Raw genomic sequence first — 14,907 nt, 5'->3', positions numbered from 1 at the left:
TTATCAATTTATTACACCAAGAATATTTGTAATTCTTTTCATTAGGTTTATTTAAGTTTTAGAAACCTAATTACTGGAAAAATGTTTGTATACATAAAAATGTAGGTATCAGACAATAAATGTTCATGTATTTTTAATACAATTGTTTTATTTACAGTAATAGTGTCTTCAATGTATGAGAGTAGAACCAATGTACATCACTTAAGTTTATAATTACAGGCTAACTTACCTAACATACTTTAAATGTTCTGTTGATGTAACACTACAAGCTTCTGTATCTTTTTCATTTTTATATGATCAAATTTCAACATTTTTATTCTGCAAATAATTCCACAATCAAAGAAAAATATCAATTAGGAGAAGCTAGCCTTTAATAATAAAATCAAACTATAGGTTAATATGACATCATAAAGTTAGATGATACATAATGTACAGAATATACTTAAATAGTATATACATTTAGTTAAGCATCAAATATGTTTTAAAATAAGTCTTTTCTTCAACAAACATAAATATTTCCAATTTTTATCAGAAGTACGGATATTATACACATTTCGTATTAAAGGAAATAATATAGTAGCAATATTTGTTACATATCACCACTTTGTAAAAGTGCCATTTATCAATATTTAAAGCAATCAAAGTTTTCGTGGTCGTCCTCGCTTTCTCAGTGTAGTAATTTTGCTTGTCACTGATCTTGTAGTATGTAATTTTTTCTGAATATTTGCTATTGATTTTGTATTCTTTTGTATATTTCCATGTTGTTTTAAGTGCTGTACAAAACGTAGTCTAGATTTTATTAGTTTCTGGCACACGTGACACCTATGTATCCGATCTGTAAATATAATTTGTGATATATTGTTAGGGAACATCTAGTTATTAAAACATAATAATTATGAAAAGTTAAATGTGAAGAAATGATCAAAGTTAAACTATGAAAATAAAAATTTGTAAGAAAATATATGGCTTTGTATTAATTTACCAGATTTTTTTGTTCCATGTTGAAGACAATGTGCCATTAGTAAAGCAGCACTTGGAAACCATCTACCACAATCAGAACAACTTAGTTTTTTTACTTCCCAGGTACAATTTAGTCGTTGGCTCCTTTTTCTTTTAATTTTTTTAATCATAGTTAGTTGCTTTTTTGGCTCTACAGGCTCCTTCTTTTTTTCGACTTTTATGGATGGTTGTTCAACCGACGAGTCACTAAATCTACGTTTCTTCCGTTGTGAATGTTCTGAACGTACATGACGAGCTAAAGCTACCACCACATCGAATTTTGTCTGACATATTTTACAAGCATATTGTTTCTTAATCGTATTTTCGCCTGATCTATTTGCATGCTTTACTTTCTGTTCGTCAAACCGAATTGTATTTGATGGTGATTTTGAGCAAACTCGTAAATGGGTTTCTAAAGCTCTTTGTTGCCTGAAGTTCCTTGAACAATGTTCACATTGCAGTAACATTGTTTTTGAATTTGCCTGCTGTGATTCATCATCTGAATCTCCTACCATGATAATTTCGTTTTCTTTATCGCTAGAATATTTATCTTTAGTATCATCTATGGTTATCTCAACAACATCCCTTTTAGATTGCAGTATACTTTCTTCTTCGTCGACATCAATTTCGATAATTTCAACTTCTTTGTGTTTAATCCTTTTTAATCTTTTCGAGTCGCTATGTCTTTGACGATACCCAGAATGACCTACAACTCTTCTCTTTCGTTTTCCCCTTTTCCTAACATTGTTATCTTCCTCACACAAAAGAGACGCTGGTTGTATAATTATTTCCGAATCTTCACGATTCACGAAAATTAATTGTTGTTTCCGAGATCTTTTAGTTTTACATTGCATTTGTGTTGATTTCGGTGATGTACATTCAATGGAACCGTTTGATAGATCTAAGTTCGTAGTATTCGACATTGCATCCATAGTCGATTCCGCTAGTGTTTCTAGTTCTCCTTGATTTTCTATTAAATTTAACTTTCTCTCCATTAAAGTGTTGGAATTGTGATTAGACAAATTGGAATTTGAGTTCTGAGACAATGAATTTTCATAATTGATCTCTTTAATATTTGCGAAGTTATCATGGTTTCTACTGCCTTTTTTAGTTGGTTGCTTTTTCGATGATTTCGATTCGGCCGTTTTAAAATTTTTAAGAGTAGCCTGTATTTCGTCGAATGTTAGTTCAGAATCGGATTGATCACCCTCAAATAGAATATACTGTACTGTTGATTGTTCTATAATCTCATTATCACTCTCGTTGTCTTCCTGACAATCTTCAGAATTATCCATATTTACAGAACAATCATCCATCATTAAGTATGCTACATCTGTTTGTTTGTTATCAGCTGAATACATAATGTTAGGAACTTCTTTTACATTTAAATTCAAATCAGAATCTTCTATCAAAGTTGAATTTTCTTCCCATGTATTTTCTTCTTTTTGTATCCTTCGAATTTCTCTTGATAAAATTCCATTTTCATTATGGAATGGTATGCGATTTGCTTGTTCACATTTGGGAAAAAACATTGGTGGTTGTGTAGTCAATAATTGTTTTTTTATTTGTGTTGGTTTCTTTACAGTTCTAACAGCACCTTCTCCTATTAATCTTTCAACATCTGCTTTCATAAGAAACTGAAAATTTGTTGGAGGTTCACCAGATTCATCATACATTGCTACAGCAAAAATTTCATCGGAATCTTCAACTGCATACAGTGCTAGTTGTTGACCAGCGGCAGTTACAAATGTAGCAATTGTTTCTTCATCTCCATATTGATCGTCGCATGTTATTTTATTATAAGCTATTTCAGGGTCGCTATCCTCTGTCTCTGATAACAATATTTCATGTTTATAGCTATGATTTCGAAGCCACTTTTGTTTATTTATATTACTTCTTGATAATGACATAGATTCGTCAACATATTCAACAGGCATTGTTGTTTCTATACTTGCTTCAAAATATTCTTTTGGTTCACAAATAGTTCCTTCAGAGATTTGTTGATTTATGTCCATATTTTCATCAACAACTATTTCTTCACCAACAACCTATACACATTATTCATAATCAATGTTAAAGTAAATACAAAATTTAAGTAAAACATATAATTCACACAAAGAATATTGTTTAAATATGTTTAAATATGTATGTTGAAGTATTCAATATTCTGTTACCAGTGTTTCTTCTATGTGTTCATATTTAGGTAGAACCATAAACTCTGTTGAACTCTCTTCAATCGTACATGGTGTTTGTATGATTTCTTTAGAAACCATTTTTTTGTATCTATCATCATTCATAAATGACATATTTTTGTACTGTATTTTCTATCCATCAATATCACACATTTTCAGATAATGTGTACAGACGTTGATAAAATGTAATCCCTAAAAAATAAAATTAGAAAAAATACATTCGATAACAAATTCGTGCTGATAGACTAATGATTGAACATTATCGAGGTCACTTAATATACAAGAATACTTTGTTAAAATATTGACTGATATTTGCTTAGGGTTATGCTCGTCGCAACAGTCAAGATTTGCAAGTTAATAACATCAAAACCTAATTAAATGTAAAATCTACTTTATATTTAATGAAAATCAATATGTATTACGAGTAGTCATATTTATAGCTGTATTCGGTAAAAAAAATACACAATAATCTTTTGCGAGTTTCAAATTCCATAACATCATAACCCAAATGATATAATTAATAACGGTAATTCTAGAACGTATATTTAATTCTGCGAGAATTCTTTAACAATCACTGAATTCTGTGTTTTACATATCAAAATATAGAACAATGGTTAAAACTATTAGATTTAACACAAGCTTCCGTTTCCCACTTTACGACATACATAATATATTAGATGCACAGGCACACAGAACTTATGTTACTTATGCCTTATACACATGTGCAAAAACACAACTAAAAGCATACGGATAATACACGTTTACGTATATAGAAAAGTAGTTTTGAAGTTATTACACGTTTCTAGTCCACTATTTTATCAAGGAGTTTTGATTTGTTAACACGAGTGTCATTTTGTTTTTCTATGTAACTATATAATAGACGAAACAGTTAAAAATAACCATTTCGACAGAAATACAGCTGAATAAGTAAGAGGTACGTGTATGTGTACCTAATAAGGATTTTCAATAATATGGATTTCCACGTTTTATAATCGACTGTTAATGCCCATTATTTCTATCAAGTACACTATCGCTGTATCTTTTTTCGAAAGGTAATATTAGAAAGAGATAAGTTACGACAACGTTATGTTATGCTTCCTATAGTAAAACAATAGATTGTGGTCACATGGTCACAAAGCCACATGACTTGCAACAGAATCTTATTGGTCCAGTGTTTTTAGTTGTCTTGTGGTGTAGCCCATAGTGTGTCAAGACCACAAATATTTATAAGATTCGACAAATGATCGAAAACTCGATATCAAGTTTTCTATTAAAAAATAATTGGAACTGTTAGAACCATCAACAGAAAGTAATAGTATTTCGCATTTTCGAATATGTTGAATGAGTTGAACGTGTTGAAACGGCCATGTAGTAAATCAACTGGGTTTGTTACCAGAATTCATTGTCTCGTTAGATAAAATATAAACTTTATCACTATCCTCCCCAGTCCTTCTCCTATATTCATCAATTGGACAAGTTTGGCACGTGATGTCGTGTAACTTAAATCTATAGGTGTGACTTGTCAGCTGATGCACCTTCAGGAATCGTTGCATTCGACACAATTGTTTTGTTAAATCTTATCCGTTATTCTTATTCCTTTCGTAGTAATGGCTCTTCATTCTGCTGGAAAGGGCAAGCTTCTTGCAGTGATTGGAGATGAGGTAAATAAATTGTATATCAAATTACGTTTTACATTCAATGATTATTTATAATAGTATCATTTTAGGATACTTGTGTTGGATTCCTCTTGGGCGGAGTAGGCGAGATTAATAAACATCGTCAACCCAACTTTATGGTTGTAGATAAAAGTATGCACTGTTACATTTTATTTTATATAAAATTTTATTTAATCTTAATATCACAGTGTGTAAAATCATACCTGTATTACTTACAGATACAGCAGTAAGTGACATAGAAGATACATTTAAACGATTTATTAAACGAGATGATATTGATATTATACTTATCAACCAAAACGTAAGTTTTGCATGTATGTTACAATAATTATAATGTGTTACATTGCTCTATTTCGTTATTAAATAAACATTTTTGAAAGTTAACACTTTTCTAAGTTAACATTTTATGTACTTATTTCAGGTTGCAGAAATGATTCGTCATGTAATTGATAGTCATACACAACCTATACCATCAGTCTTAGAAATTCCCAGTAAAGATCATCCATATGATGCCAGTAAAGACTCCATTCTAAGACGTGCCAAGGTAAGATTACATTTATAATGTAAATTATTAATTGGTATTTTACCATTAACACATTCAGGATTGATGACAACCTATGAGTGTGGTTCAAAATAAAATTTAAAAAAATGTTGGTGACTCCTGAAGGGAGGTACCTGAATGTGTTAAATGCATATTAGAAATATTTATTGTATTTAAATCACTTGTTAGTTACTATTAACAAGTATTTTTATTAAGAAGAAGTAATTTGTTAACTAGTCTTTCTAATTTTACTTTGCAGGGAATGTTTAATCCAGAAGATATACACTAATCCATGTACATAAAATGTTGAGCCATATAAAAAATATAAAAATGTATGACTTGTATGGCACTTATTAATCTCTGTATCTAATGTTACTGTGTTGTTATAGTTCACTTGTAAAAAATAGAAATATGTACAACATTCCACTATTTATTTTACATTTCAATATTTTACTTAATATTTCTTGTAAAATATGTGTATAAATTTTATCCTATGCAAATAGGTGGTATCGCTTATATCAACTTTAACTCATTCAGAATGAACAGTATACATTTATATTTGGCACCCAATTTAAATGTATTAAGTTTATATTGAGTGGCTTAAAAAACATATTCTATGTCATTGTTACATACACAAAATTTAATTGCATAAATAAATATATATGTTATAAATATCATAAAAGTCAGTAGATTTTATTCATTGTTACAGAACAATATAAATAATTCCAATGAAAAATACATGGTACATATTGTCAATATACATGGTCAATATTGACAAAATTTAACAATGCATTTTTATAATTAGAAATAATGAACTCCATTCTCATTTTATTTGTTTTTATCGATTCATTTGTTCCAGTTACCTCATCGTAATAAACGTAAAATTTTAATTGTGTTTTCAATTATGTGTTCAAGTTGCATCAAAAATTATTATTTTATTACAATTTTAAATATGAAAATTAGAATTACAATTAATAATATTCATATTTATATTTATTTGTACTTGTTGAAACATTTGATTTGAAGTAACTATACAAATTTATTTTGCATTAATATGTAATATTATGTAAATGTAATGTACATTATTTACATCACAGAAGTTATAATCAATACTATCATATATTATTTTTTGAAATACGCAACATTAAAAATATAATCAAAATAATGAAGAATTAATACTACATATATGTAAAAGTTTTTGAACAAAGATACTTAATTTTTAAGGTTACTGTTTTATTTTTTAATATATTTTTAGTAAAGTAAGATGTATAAAATAGAAAATATATTAATACTTACAAGAATAGATTTTCATCTCTAAGTATCACACGCGTTTATTATGACATTCTCACAAAGAGGAACACGATTATTAGAAGTAATATGTAAACAATCACACTATGTACAACCAAAATACTTTTCCAACTTTCAAAAATAAATTATAATACATAATAATAATAAATGATTTGTGTAAGATACAGAGCAACCGTACTTATTTCATATGTACATTCTCTGTTTACAAAGAACACAATCTGTGTTCTTTGTTAGCGATAGAGAGGTTACAATTACATACATGATTAGCATTAAAGCAATGTCATAAATTGTTTTCAGGTTTAATTATTTTCAAATTTATAATACTTGAATTTAGAAATCTTGTTCCTCCGTGGCAGACATAAATAATTTTTGAATAGCGTGAGTGATTTCAACTAAAACCGAAAGATTGTAAAATTGTTAAAGTATAAAAAATGCATAAATAAAACTAATCACATTACATATAAAATTAATTACATACGATTAATTTGTTGAAACCACATTGGTTTGTTTTTCCACTTGATACCAATAAAATAAGCTGGAATACCAGATAAAGTTATCAAGGCACCTATACCAACTTCGTATGGTCTTTCATAGCAAGGAACAAATACTAAAAATGCACATATAGCCACGAATGTGACAGGAATCCATAAGGGCATCTGTAAAATATATTAATTAAAATGTGTAATTTTCATTTTACAATAGCATTTAATAAAGTCACCTTAATTGGTCGATTCATATTAGGTTGTTTATAACGAAGCCATAAAATACCAGCTACTGATAACATAATGAAAAATGACTCAACTATGCTGCAGTACGTAATTAACACAAGAATATCACTTGTACACAACATTATTAAAGATAAAATGCACTGTAAACAAAAAAAGTTTATGTACTTATTAACATCAATTTAGAAGTTTTAAACGTACAATAGATTGTGTACTTTCATTATACATACAAGGAATACTAAGGCAGGAGTAGGTGTGAATCTTGAAATGTTGATGTGACTTAACATTGAAGGAAAGTGACCATTTCTAGCACCAACGAAACACATTCGAGATGATGTCATGATGTGAACGCTCAATCCTCCAAATGCTGATATAGCTACCATTACAGGTATTATCCATGCCACCATGCCAAGAACTTCGGCACCAAAATTCTAAAAAAATATATATAGCACTTATTTTGTATAGGATATATATATATATTATTACTGTCATTAAATACTTATACACACATAAAAAATAAAGACAGTAGTACTCACCACAGCTATCGCACGAGAAGCGATCATAGCAGTTGGAGTTAAAACTGATAAGTAAGCTACATTTGCCAGTACATAGACGAAAGTAACTAGAGGCAGTGATATATAAATAGCCCGTGGCAAATTTCTATAACATTAAATCATTTATTTAATATTAAAAAATAAAAGGATGTCATAATTTCATACGAATTTATATTACATACACATAAGGGTCTTTCAATTCTTCTGTCATAAAATTTAAATAATTCCATCCAGAGTATGAAAATATACCAGAATAGAAGGCCACAGCAATTTTACCAGGATCAGTAATTGTATTTTCAAAAGAATTTTCAAAATTTTCTGTATGACCTATACCAAATCAATACATACATAATTAATGAGTAATGATTTAGCTACTAGTTATACAAATTATACTTACCTAGTAGTAGCCAAACCATTCCCGCAATAATTATAATTACTAATGCACCAACTTTAGCAAACATGAATACATTTTGCATTTTTGATGTTTCTTTGACATCATAACAGTTTGCAAATGTAAGTAAACCTATTCAAAAGTCATAGCCATAATTATCCTTGATCTAATATTACGAATAGAGAATCCATATAATTTTATATATATGAAAAATGTCTTACAAATAGTAACTGCTGCTATTAATCGTATACCATCATCTGGAATAATACAGTTTGGAAAGAATGGCTGTAAAACATATTCTGCAAATGTTAATCCCATAATAGCATTTGTAGTTGGTCTGCAAAGGGCATAATATTATTGTAATTATTCTCTGCTTACTGCAAACAACATTCATTTATTCATTGAGAAGTAACTTACACAAATATTAAGTTAGCAGCCCATAAGTATAAAAAGGCAGGTAATCCTCCAAAAGCTTCATAAATATAAGCATAATCTCCACCACTACGAGGTATAGAAGTTCCCAATTCAGCATAGCATAATGCACCAATCATAGAAAGTAGACCACATAATACCCACACAATTAAAGATACCCCAACACTTCCTACTTCTTTAATTACACCTTTTGGAGAAATAAAAATACCTAAACAAGCATAATAGATAGTTTCATTATTTTAGGCATACAGTTAAAGTATAGCATCATTTATGCATGTAAAAATCATCTCACTGACAATTAATCTATTAATTAATTATTCTTGAGGAAATATATTTTACAAATCTATAATTAAATGGCATATGTACCTCATAAATTCTAAAATTAAAAATGATCAGAAAAAGTTTACCTGAACCACATATAATTCCTAAAATAATTGCAACACCTTCTAAAAGACCAAGTTGTTTTTTCATTTGTACTTTCCCATCGCCACGAACTTCTTTCTGACTCATTTCCTCATTATCCGAATTTATTAACTGCATTTCTTTAGGAGATTCATCAAATATTTGGGAAACCATCTGGTTCAAATAAAATGAACATAGAAATTATTGTACTGATTATAATAGATGATGCAAGAATGACAAAGAATACTATTATACTAAATTGCCAACAATTTTTAGGAAATAAAATGTATGAATAATTTTACTTAGAAGGATTTACCAATTGTTGATATAAAAAATGGTTTCTCATTTACAATACTTGATATTGTTAGTTTTATAAAGAAATCTTACATACCTTTAAGGAAGACAAATTATTGAAGATGAATTGTAATACTGATTGCTTTTTGGTACAAGAAAATAAGGATATAAATTAACGTATAATAGAAAATTCAGACGTGCAAGTATTATCTATGTATATCAATCGTTTGCATTCCTTCCTGAATGTAGAATACCATCTAAAAATGAGAATGCCTCAGTACTATTTTAAAACATGAAATAGACTTTATTTCAATGTAATTATAATTTATTACGATACCTGAATGATTTAAATAACTAGATAAATGATGATTTTCTCCTTAAGTCACACAATTCTATTTTAAATAGTCTAATTTAAGTGTAAAACAGATCTAGGTTATACATGTGAGAACACACGTGCGTTAAGATAATTTAAGGGTTGGTTTGCACTGTCTTACGATAAGGGGGTTCAACTTTTGAAATTACGAAAATTAACTGTTAAAACGTCAATGTTTAGTTAATATAATTGATATATTTATTAATATCAATTATATTTTTCGAATAAATAATACACATTTTAATAAAAACTAAATATGATGTAATTTTAATTTTACATACATAATACTGATGAATGCTTTTAGTTTATTGTACGAATTTGTTCCTTAGGTATCAATTCTATCGTAGTTTATAATGCGAATGTATTTCATAATGTGATAAGAATATTTGCACCTGTAATATTGTGAATATAGGTCGAGCATTTAGTCAATTTATTAGATATGTAAATAGGCATAGGTATGATTATTTCAAACTTATTTTTGTGTTGTTAAATGTCATAATACTGGAGGTGTAGCGTTTTGTGAAACTGTGAGATTATTAGTATTTCCAAAAATTAAGCAGAATATAATAAACTCGATTTTAGTCGATCCAACGAAAAAAAAGAGACTCTAGTAATATAACTATGATCTTTGCGAAAGAATTTCATTGGTTCTCTGTGCTCCTGCCTAAGAATATACCGTAAGTTTGACGCATGGGAGTTGGTAAATAGAAACGTGAAAATACTATCTATATATATATTTCACGTATTGGTCTATAATTAAATGCAGCACTAGAAGAATACTTTGACAAGAAACAACATTATGCTAATAGCAACATTTTTTAATCACAATTCCTATAGATTTAAAAAAATTTTAAATCACAGGAGCTGCATATGGTTAGGGGCTATTGTAATTGATGTAAATAACCATCGGATGCTTAAACAGAGCTCGACAGACGGAATTGATTATTCGATTTTTATATTTCCTTAAAAGGTTGAGTTGTTGTTTAAATTGTTCAATCATACTTCATTGTATTTCTTTAAAATTAAGAATAAACTTTATAGTAGTACTACAAGTGCGGAATTGGATAAATTATATAAGTGTTTGTGCACTATACACATTTCGACGTAACTCCAATTAATTAATTAAGAAAAACTTATGCACTATCAACAATTTTTAATTGCATTTCGAACTTGTATATAAGAAATGGAACAATTTTATACAAAAAATTTTTAAAAATAATTCGTAGCACATATTATGATTTACAATTGTTTGATTAATTAACTCATATAGATGAAGGAATACAGGTTATAGGTAACATATTTTTCTTACATCATGCTGTTTAAAATTCAGAATGTAAATCATATGCAAATATAGTGCATAGTCGGTAATTCGACTGTGTTTTCACTACAAACTTGAGCGTTTTGTCGCCGAGGGCGCTAGTAATAGTTTTCAAAATTAGTTATACCTGTTCACCGCTAGACGTCTATATAATTCAGTATTTTAAAGTTCGAAAAGTTCGTATTTAAATATGCAATCGATAGAAATATAAAAAAATGAAACAGAGTTATAAGAAATAACACTTAATGATGAATATAAATATGATAGAATAACTGGGGGAGGGGGAGGGGGGGGGGTGTCTTCATATTCAATCATTTATAACTAGACTACAGATTTTTGTATGCATTTATTAAAAATGTGAACGTGATAGAAACTACAAAATGTACACAGTATGCAATAATATAAAAAAATATTGAAAGTAAATTTCATATTATAATATTTGCAGAGTAAAATAAATTTCTATTTAGGTTCAATTTTTGTACATGCACGTTTGCAAAGATTCTATTTTACATGAAGATCCGCAATCTATTTATAACAGTAGTTTAAATGAACATATTTACCCTCCATTTTGTTACGTTAATAAATAATAATACATGCAGAGTGTTTCAAATGTTTCATTTAGTTTTTCAGGAGAGTCGCAGTAATAGATTAACGGAAACATTAATATTTCAGCAAAATAATATTCACAATTATTGTTTAAACAGTAACCGCTGTTAATAATTAATTTACCTATTACCAGAAATTAATTCTTAGTGATCCGAATCAATATGTACCAAAATATAGAGAAATCGAGAATCTCATTCACGATATCAACCATTTAGAATGATCTATGAACCGTGTAAAGGTCGATTCAGACTATACGACACGGACTGTCACGTTCCGGCAACGACACGTACCGGCACCGACACGACAAAACATTAAAACACGCGTTTTAATGGAACTATTCACACCATTCCCGTTGACGGAACGTTCAGGTCGGTGTCTGTTAAGTGTGAATAGTTCCATTAAAACGGGTGTTTTAATGTTTTGTCGTGTCGGTGCCGGTACGTGTCGTATAGTCTGAATCGACCTTAAGGAAGTTTTGTCGAAATTTGTCTCGATTACGATACCCTTCTGTCTTTCAGAGTTGAGACAGTGAAAAGAAAATCGATTTTTTGATTTGAAAATGCTAGTCTGGCCCCTCGAGCGGGGTGAACCGCGGTCGTTGTGGCGACTTCCGTAGTTTCCTACATCTTTATCAGAGAGTACAAACGAGATCGTTCTTTTGGTGACCAGAGTGGCCTTTGTACATGCGCGTGTAAATATTAGCGGAGGATGATGAAGGCCTCCCGCCATTTCCTCTTTCATTCTCCTTTCTCTTTTCACGTCACCGTACCCGTCATTGACCATCCTCGACACTTCAGCCTATACATTCTAGCTGCCGTCGCGACGTCGTTGTGAAGACCCCTTTTTACCTGCAGGTTTTGAACCACCTACTACTTTTAAACATTACCGAATACCTGCTCGCTGATATTACCTTTATTCAAACGGGGGGCTAGATCCCTTCGCGCTGCCGCGCCAAGTTTTCAGTATGCTCGAGAAGTGGATCGTTTTTTAACCGTATCGCTCGAGGCGTTCCGCGCTGGCTCTAGAAGGAGTGAAGCTGTTGTCGAGGATTTTTTAGTTACGATTTATCGAGAGAAAAATAAGGTAATTGTTACTTATGTGGAAATTCTTAATTAAGGGATTAGTCGCAGTCAGGAAAATGGAAACGGACAGTTTCTTGTGTGTTTTTTTTTTAAGGTATTAAATAATAATTTTTCTGAATGAAATGTAAATATATTATAAAGTATGTCTTAAAGAACTATAAAAGAATTTTTGTTTTAAAAAAAGGTTAATTCATTTCGTCATAACAGGCGATGCCGTGAGTGACCACTTAGTTTGCAGTGAGCAAGATTTCTTCAAACTGGTGCACCTCAAAACAAAACTAAAGGTAGATTTAGAAAATATATTAGACTAACGGGTCCCTGATGGAGGGATTTTTTATTTTCTTGTACACTTTTTTTTTTATTCTGTATTGAATCGCTTAATTTGAGTGAAAAATTTGAAAATCAACTTCAAATGTACGCCATCTTGTTTTAAATTAATTTTGTCCAAAATCCTTCGTTCAGGACCCGCTAGACTAATCTATTTTCGAAATCTACCTTTGTTTTTGTTTTCAGGTAAACCAGTGTAGAAAAATCTTGCTCACCGCAAACCTATGTTTTTAAATCATCGTCTACGTCATCGGCTGTTATGACGATATAAATTAAACGTTTCTTAAAACAAAAAGGTTTTTTAGTTCTTTAAAACATGCTTTATAATACACTTAATTGTTACTTATGCAAATTATTATTCAATAACTAAAAAAAAAAATCATAAAGAAATGTCGTTTTTCCTCTTCCTGACTGCGACTAACACCTTAAGTGATTATCCCCTGGTTGGAGTTTTTTTTTTTTTTAGTTTTTGGTCAAGAGGATACCTTTTTATTTTGCAGGGAACGTGGTGGAATGCGGTTATGGGGCATTGGACATGCGTTTATAAATATTTCAAGAACGCACGTCCATTCATTTTGAATGAAAATAAATGATATGGTTACGAGAAAATCACGCACGAGCTTTAAAATGCAATTTTTAAAAAGTGTCTGTATTTATTTATAACGGAGAAATATGACGTTATTCCCAGCCATGCAGAGATGAGTATGATACGTACATTGCCAGCAATAACTCCGACGCTACGCGTGTAAAAGAAGATATCACAGCATTCCATCACGTTTTTCTAGTTCAACGTAACTTTTTAATACGTTAAGTATTCCTCCATGTTTAGATATCGAGTTTCTTACTTTTAAAATGGTCCGAAAAAGGAAAGTACGAGAATTGAAATATCATATTGGTTTCTTACAAGCTATTGAAACAATTCATTTTAAATATCGTTTCGGTAGAATTTAAGGGAGAATTCTTTAGGAGAACACAAAGCAAAGGGGCAAATCAACCGCGTTGTTCGTGACGCTACGTTGGCTCGCCGTTATATCCTGTGGCACGGTGTTAATTTTGGACTGTACTTGATCACACATCCTCGTCAAAGCAGAAGATTGGGATCACCGATAGAGCTTTGCATGCGCTGACCTACTGGTGTTGCACAGTTTCCAGCATGTCGTGTATCTCCGAAAGCTGTTCGCTGATCGACACGATCAAGCCGCACGATGATGTAAACTCGTACAATTAGTCGGACTCCATTATAAGTCGAAACGCGAATTCGTGCAAACCGTAGCCCGGCTGTTCCGCCAACACTTTCAAAACATCCACGAGCAGATAACGAAGATCGAATTATGCCGGACCCTTTGTCTACTATAATCGAATATTCATTTTTAATTTTGGGTACATGTAACGTTAAGTTTTGAAATATCAGGTATTACAATATGGTGGTTGGTAAAAAATGCAAATATAACTTGGAATTCATAAAATAGTTATCAGTTTAATTTACTTTAGAAGTAACATTTAATAATATTTTGGGATATTAAATAAATTATTAATCAAATATATCTTCTAATGCAATACAAAGTAAATACTTTGTTATGGTAGGAGGTGTACACATGTTGATCTATTCGGTTTCAAATTATCGTCTGTTCAAAATTAATGTTTGTTTTTTGTGTGTTGTATTCTAAAAATACTTTATTATGAAGGG

The 14,907-nt window shown here is 30.2% G+C and overlaps 3 protein-coding genes across 6 annotated transcripts; 1 reads left to right on the top strand and 2 right to left on the bottom strand.

The window, feature by feature from the left end:
* Positions 1 to 145: 145 nt before the first annotated feature.
* Positions 146 to 4,281, bottom strand: LOC128874047 (zinc finger protein 37 homolog). 3 transcript variants are annotated; one of them, XM_054118298.1, is made up of 4 exons: positions 4,142 to 4,281; positions 3,174 to 3,383; positions 983 to 3,047; positions 146 to 835 (listed from the first exon to the last, which is right to left on the bottom strand). In XM_054118298.1, the coding sequence occupies exons 2-4, from the start codon at positions 3,303 to 3,305 to the stop codon at positions 639 to 641; spliced, it is 2,394 nt and encodes a 797-aa protein (XP_053974273.1). In that variant the 5' UTR covers positions 3,306 to 3,383; positions 4,142 to 4,281; the 3' UTR covers positions 146 to 638. The 3 variants fall into 3 exon arrangements, with proteins under 3 accessions (XP_053974273.1, XP_053974272.1, XP_053974271.1); XM_054118297.1 differs by lacking the exon at positions 4,142 to 4,281 and adding an exon at positions 3,857 to 3,965; XM_054118296.1 differs by lacking the exon at positions 4,142 to 4,281 and adding an exon at positions 3,614 to 3,850.
* On the top strand, positions 3,983 to 5,829 carry LOC128874055 (V-type proton ATPase subunit F). Of its 2 annotated transcripts, XM_054118311.1 has the most exons (6): positions 3,983 to 4,125; positions 4,797 to 4,852; positions 4,918 to 4,999; positions 5,086 to 5,168; positions 5,289 to 5,411; positions 5,668 to 5,829. In XM_054118311.1, exons 2-6 carry the CDS (start codon positions 4,799 to 4,801, stop codon positions 5,695 to 5,697), a joined length of 372 nt encoding a protein of 123 aa, XP_053974286.1. In that variant the 5' UTR covers positions 3,983 to 4,125; positions 4,797 to 4,798; the 3' UTR covers positions 5,698 to 5,829. The 2 variants fall into 2 exon arrangements, with proteins under 2 accessions (XP_053974286.1, XP_053974285.1); XM_054118310.1 differs by lacking the exon at positions 3,983 to 4,125 and having other exon boundaries at positions 4,632 to 4,852.
* Positions 5,830 to 6,283: 454 nt separating this feature from the next.
* On the bottom strand, positions 6,284 to 10,131 carry LOC128874048 (Y+L amino acid transporter 2). Its single transcript, XM_054118300.1, has 12 exons — positions 9,852 to 10,131; positions 9,612 to 9,771; positions 9,226 to 9,394; positions 8,804 to 9,026; positions 8,608 to 8,723; positions 8,393 to 8,518; positions 8,178 to 8,322; positions 7,978 to 8,101; positions 7,672 to 7,872; positions 7,435 to 7,584; positions 7,195 to 7,372; positions 6,284 to 7,108 (listed from the first exon to the last, which is right to left on the bottom strand). The coding sequence occupies exons 3-12, from the start codon at positions 9,392 to 9,394 to the stop codon at positions 7,047 to 7,049; spliced, it is 1,494 nt and encodes a 497-aa protein (XP_053974275.1). The 5' UTR covers positions 9,612 to 9,771; positions 9,852 to 10,131; the 3' UTR covers positions 6,284 to 7,046.
* Between the last annotated feature and the right edge of the window lie 4,776 nt (positions 10,132 to 14,907).

This window comes from Hylaeus volcanicus, chromosome 3 (genome assembly GCF_026283585.1).
Source record: "Hylaeus volcanicus isolate JK05 chromosome 3, UHH_iyHylVolc1.0_haploid, whole genome shotgun sequence".
In the NCBI taxonomy this organism is placed as follows: Eukaryota; Metazoa; Arthropoda; class Insecta; order Hymenoptera; family Colletidae; genus Hylaeus; species Hylaeus volcanicus.
This window is presented reverse-complemented; position numbering and strand designations above follow the sequence as displayed.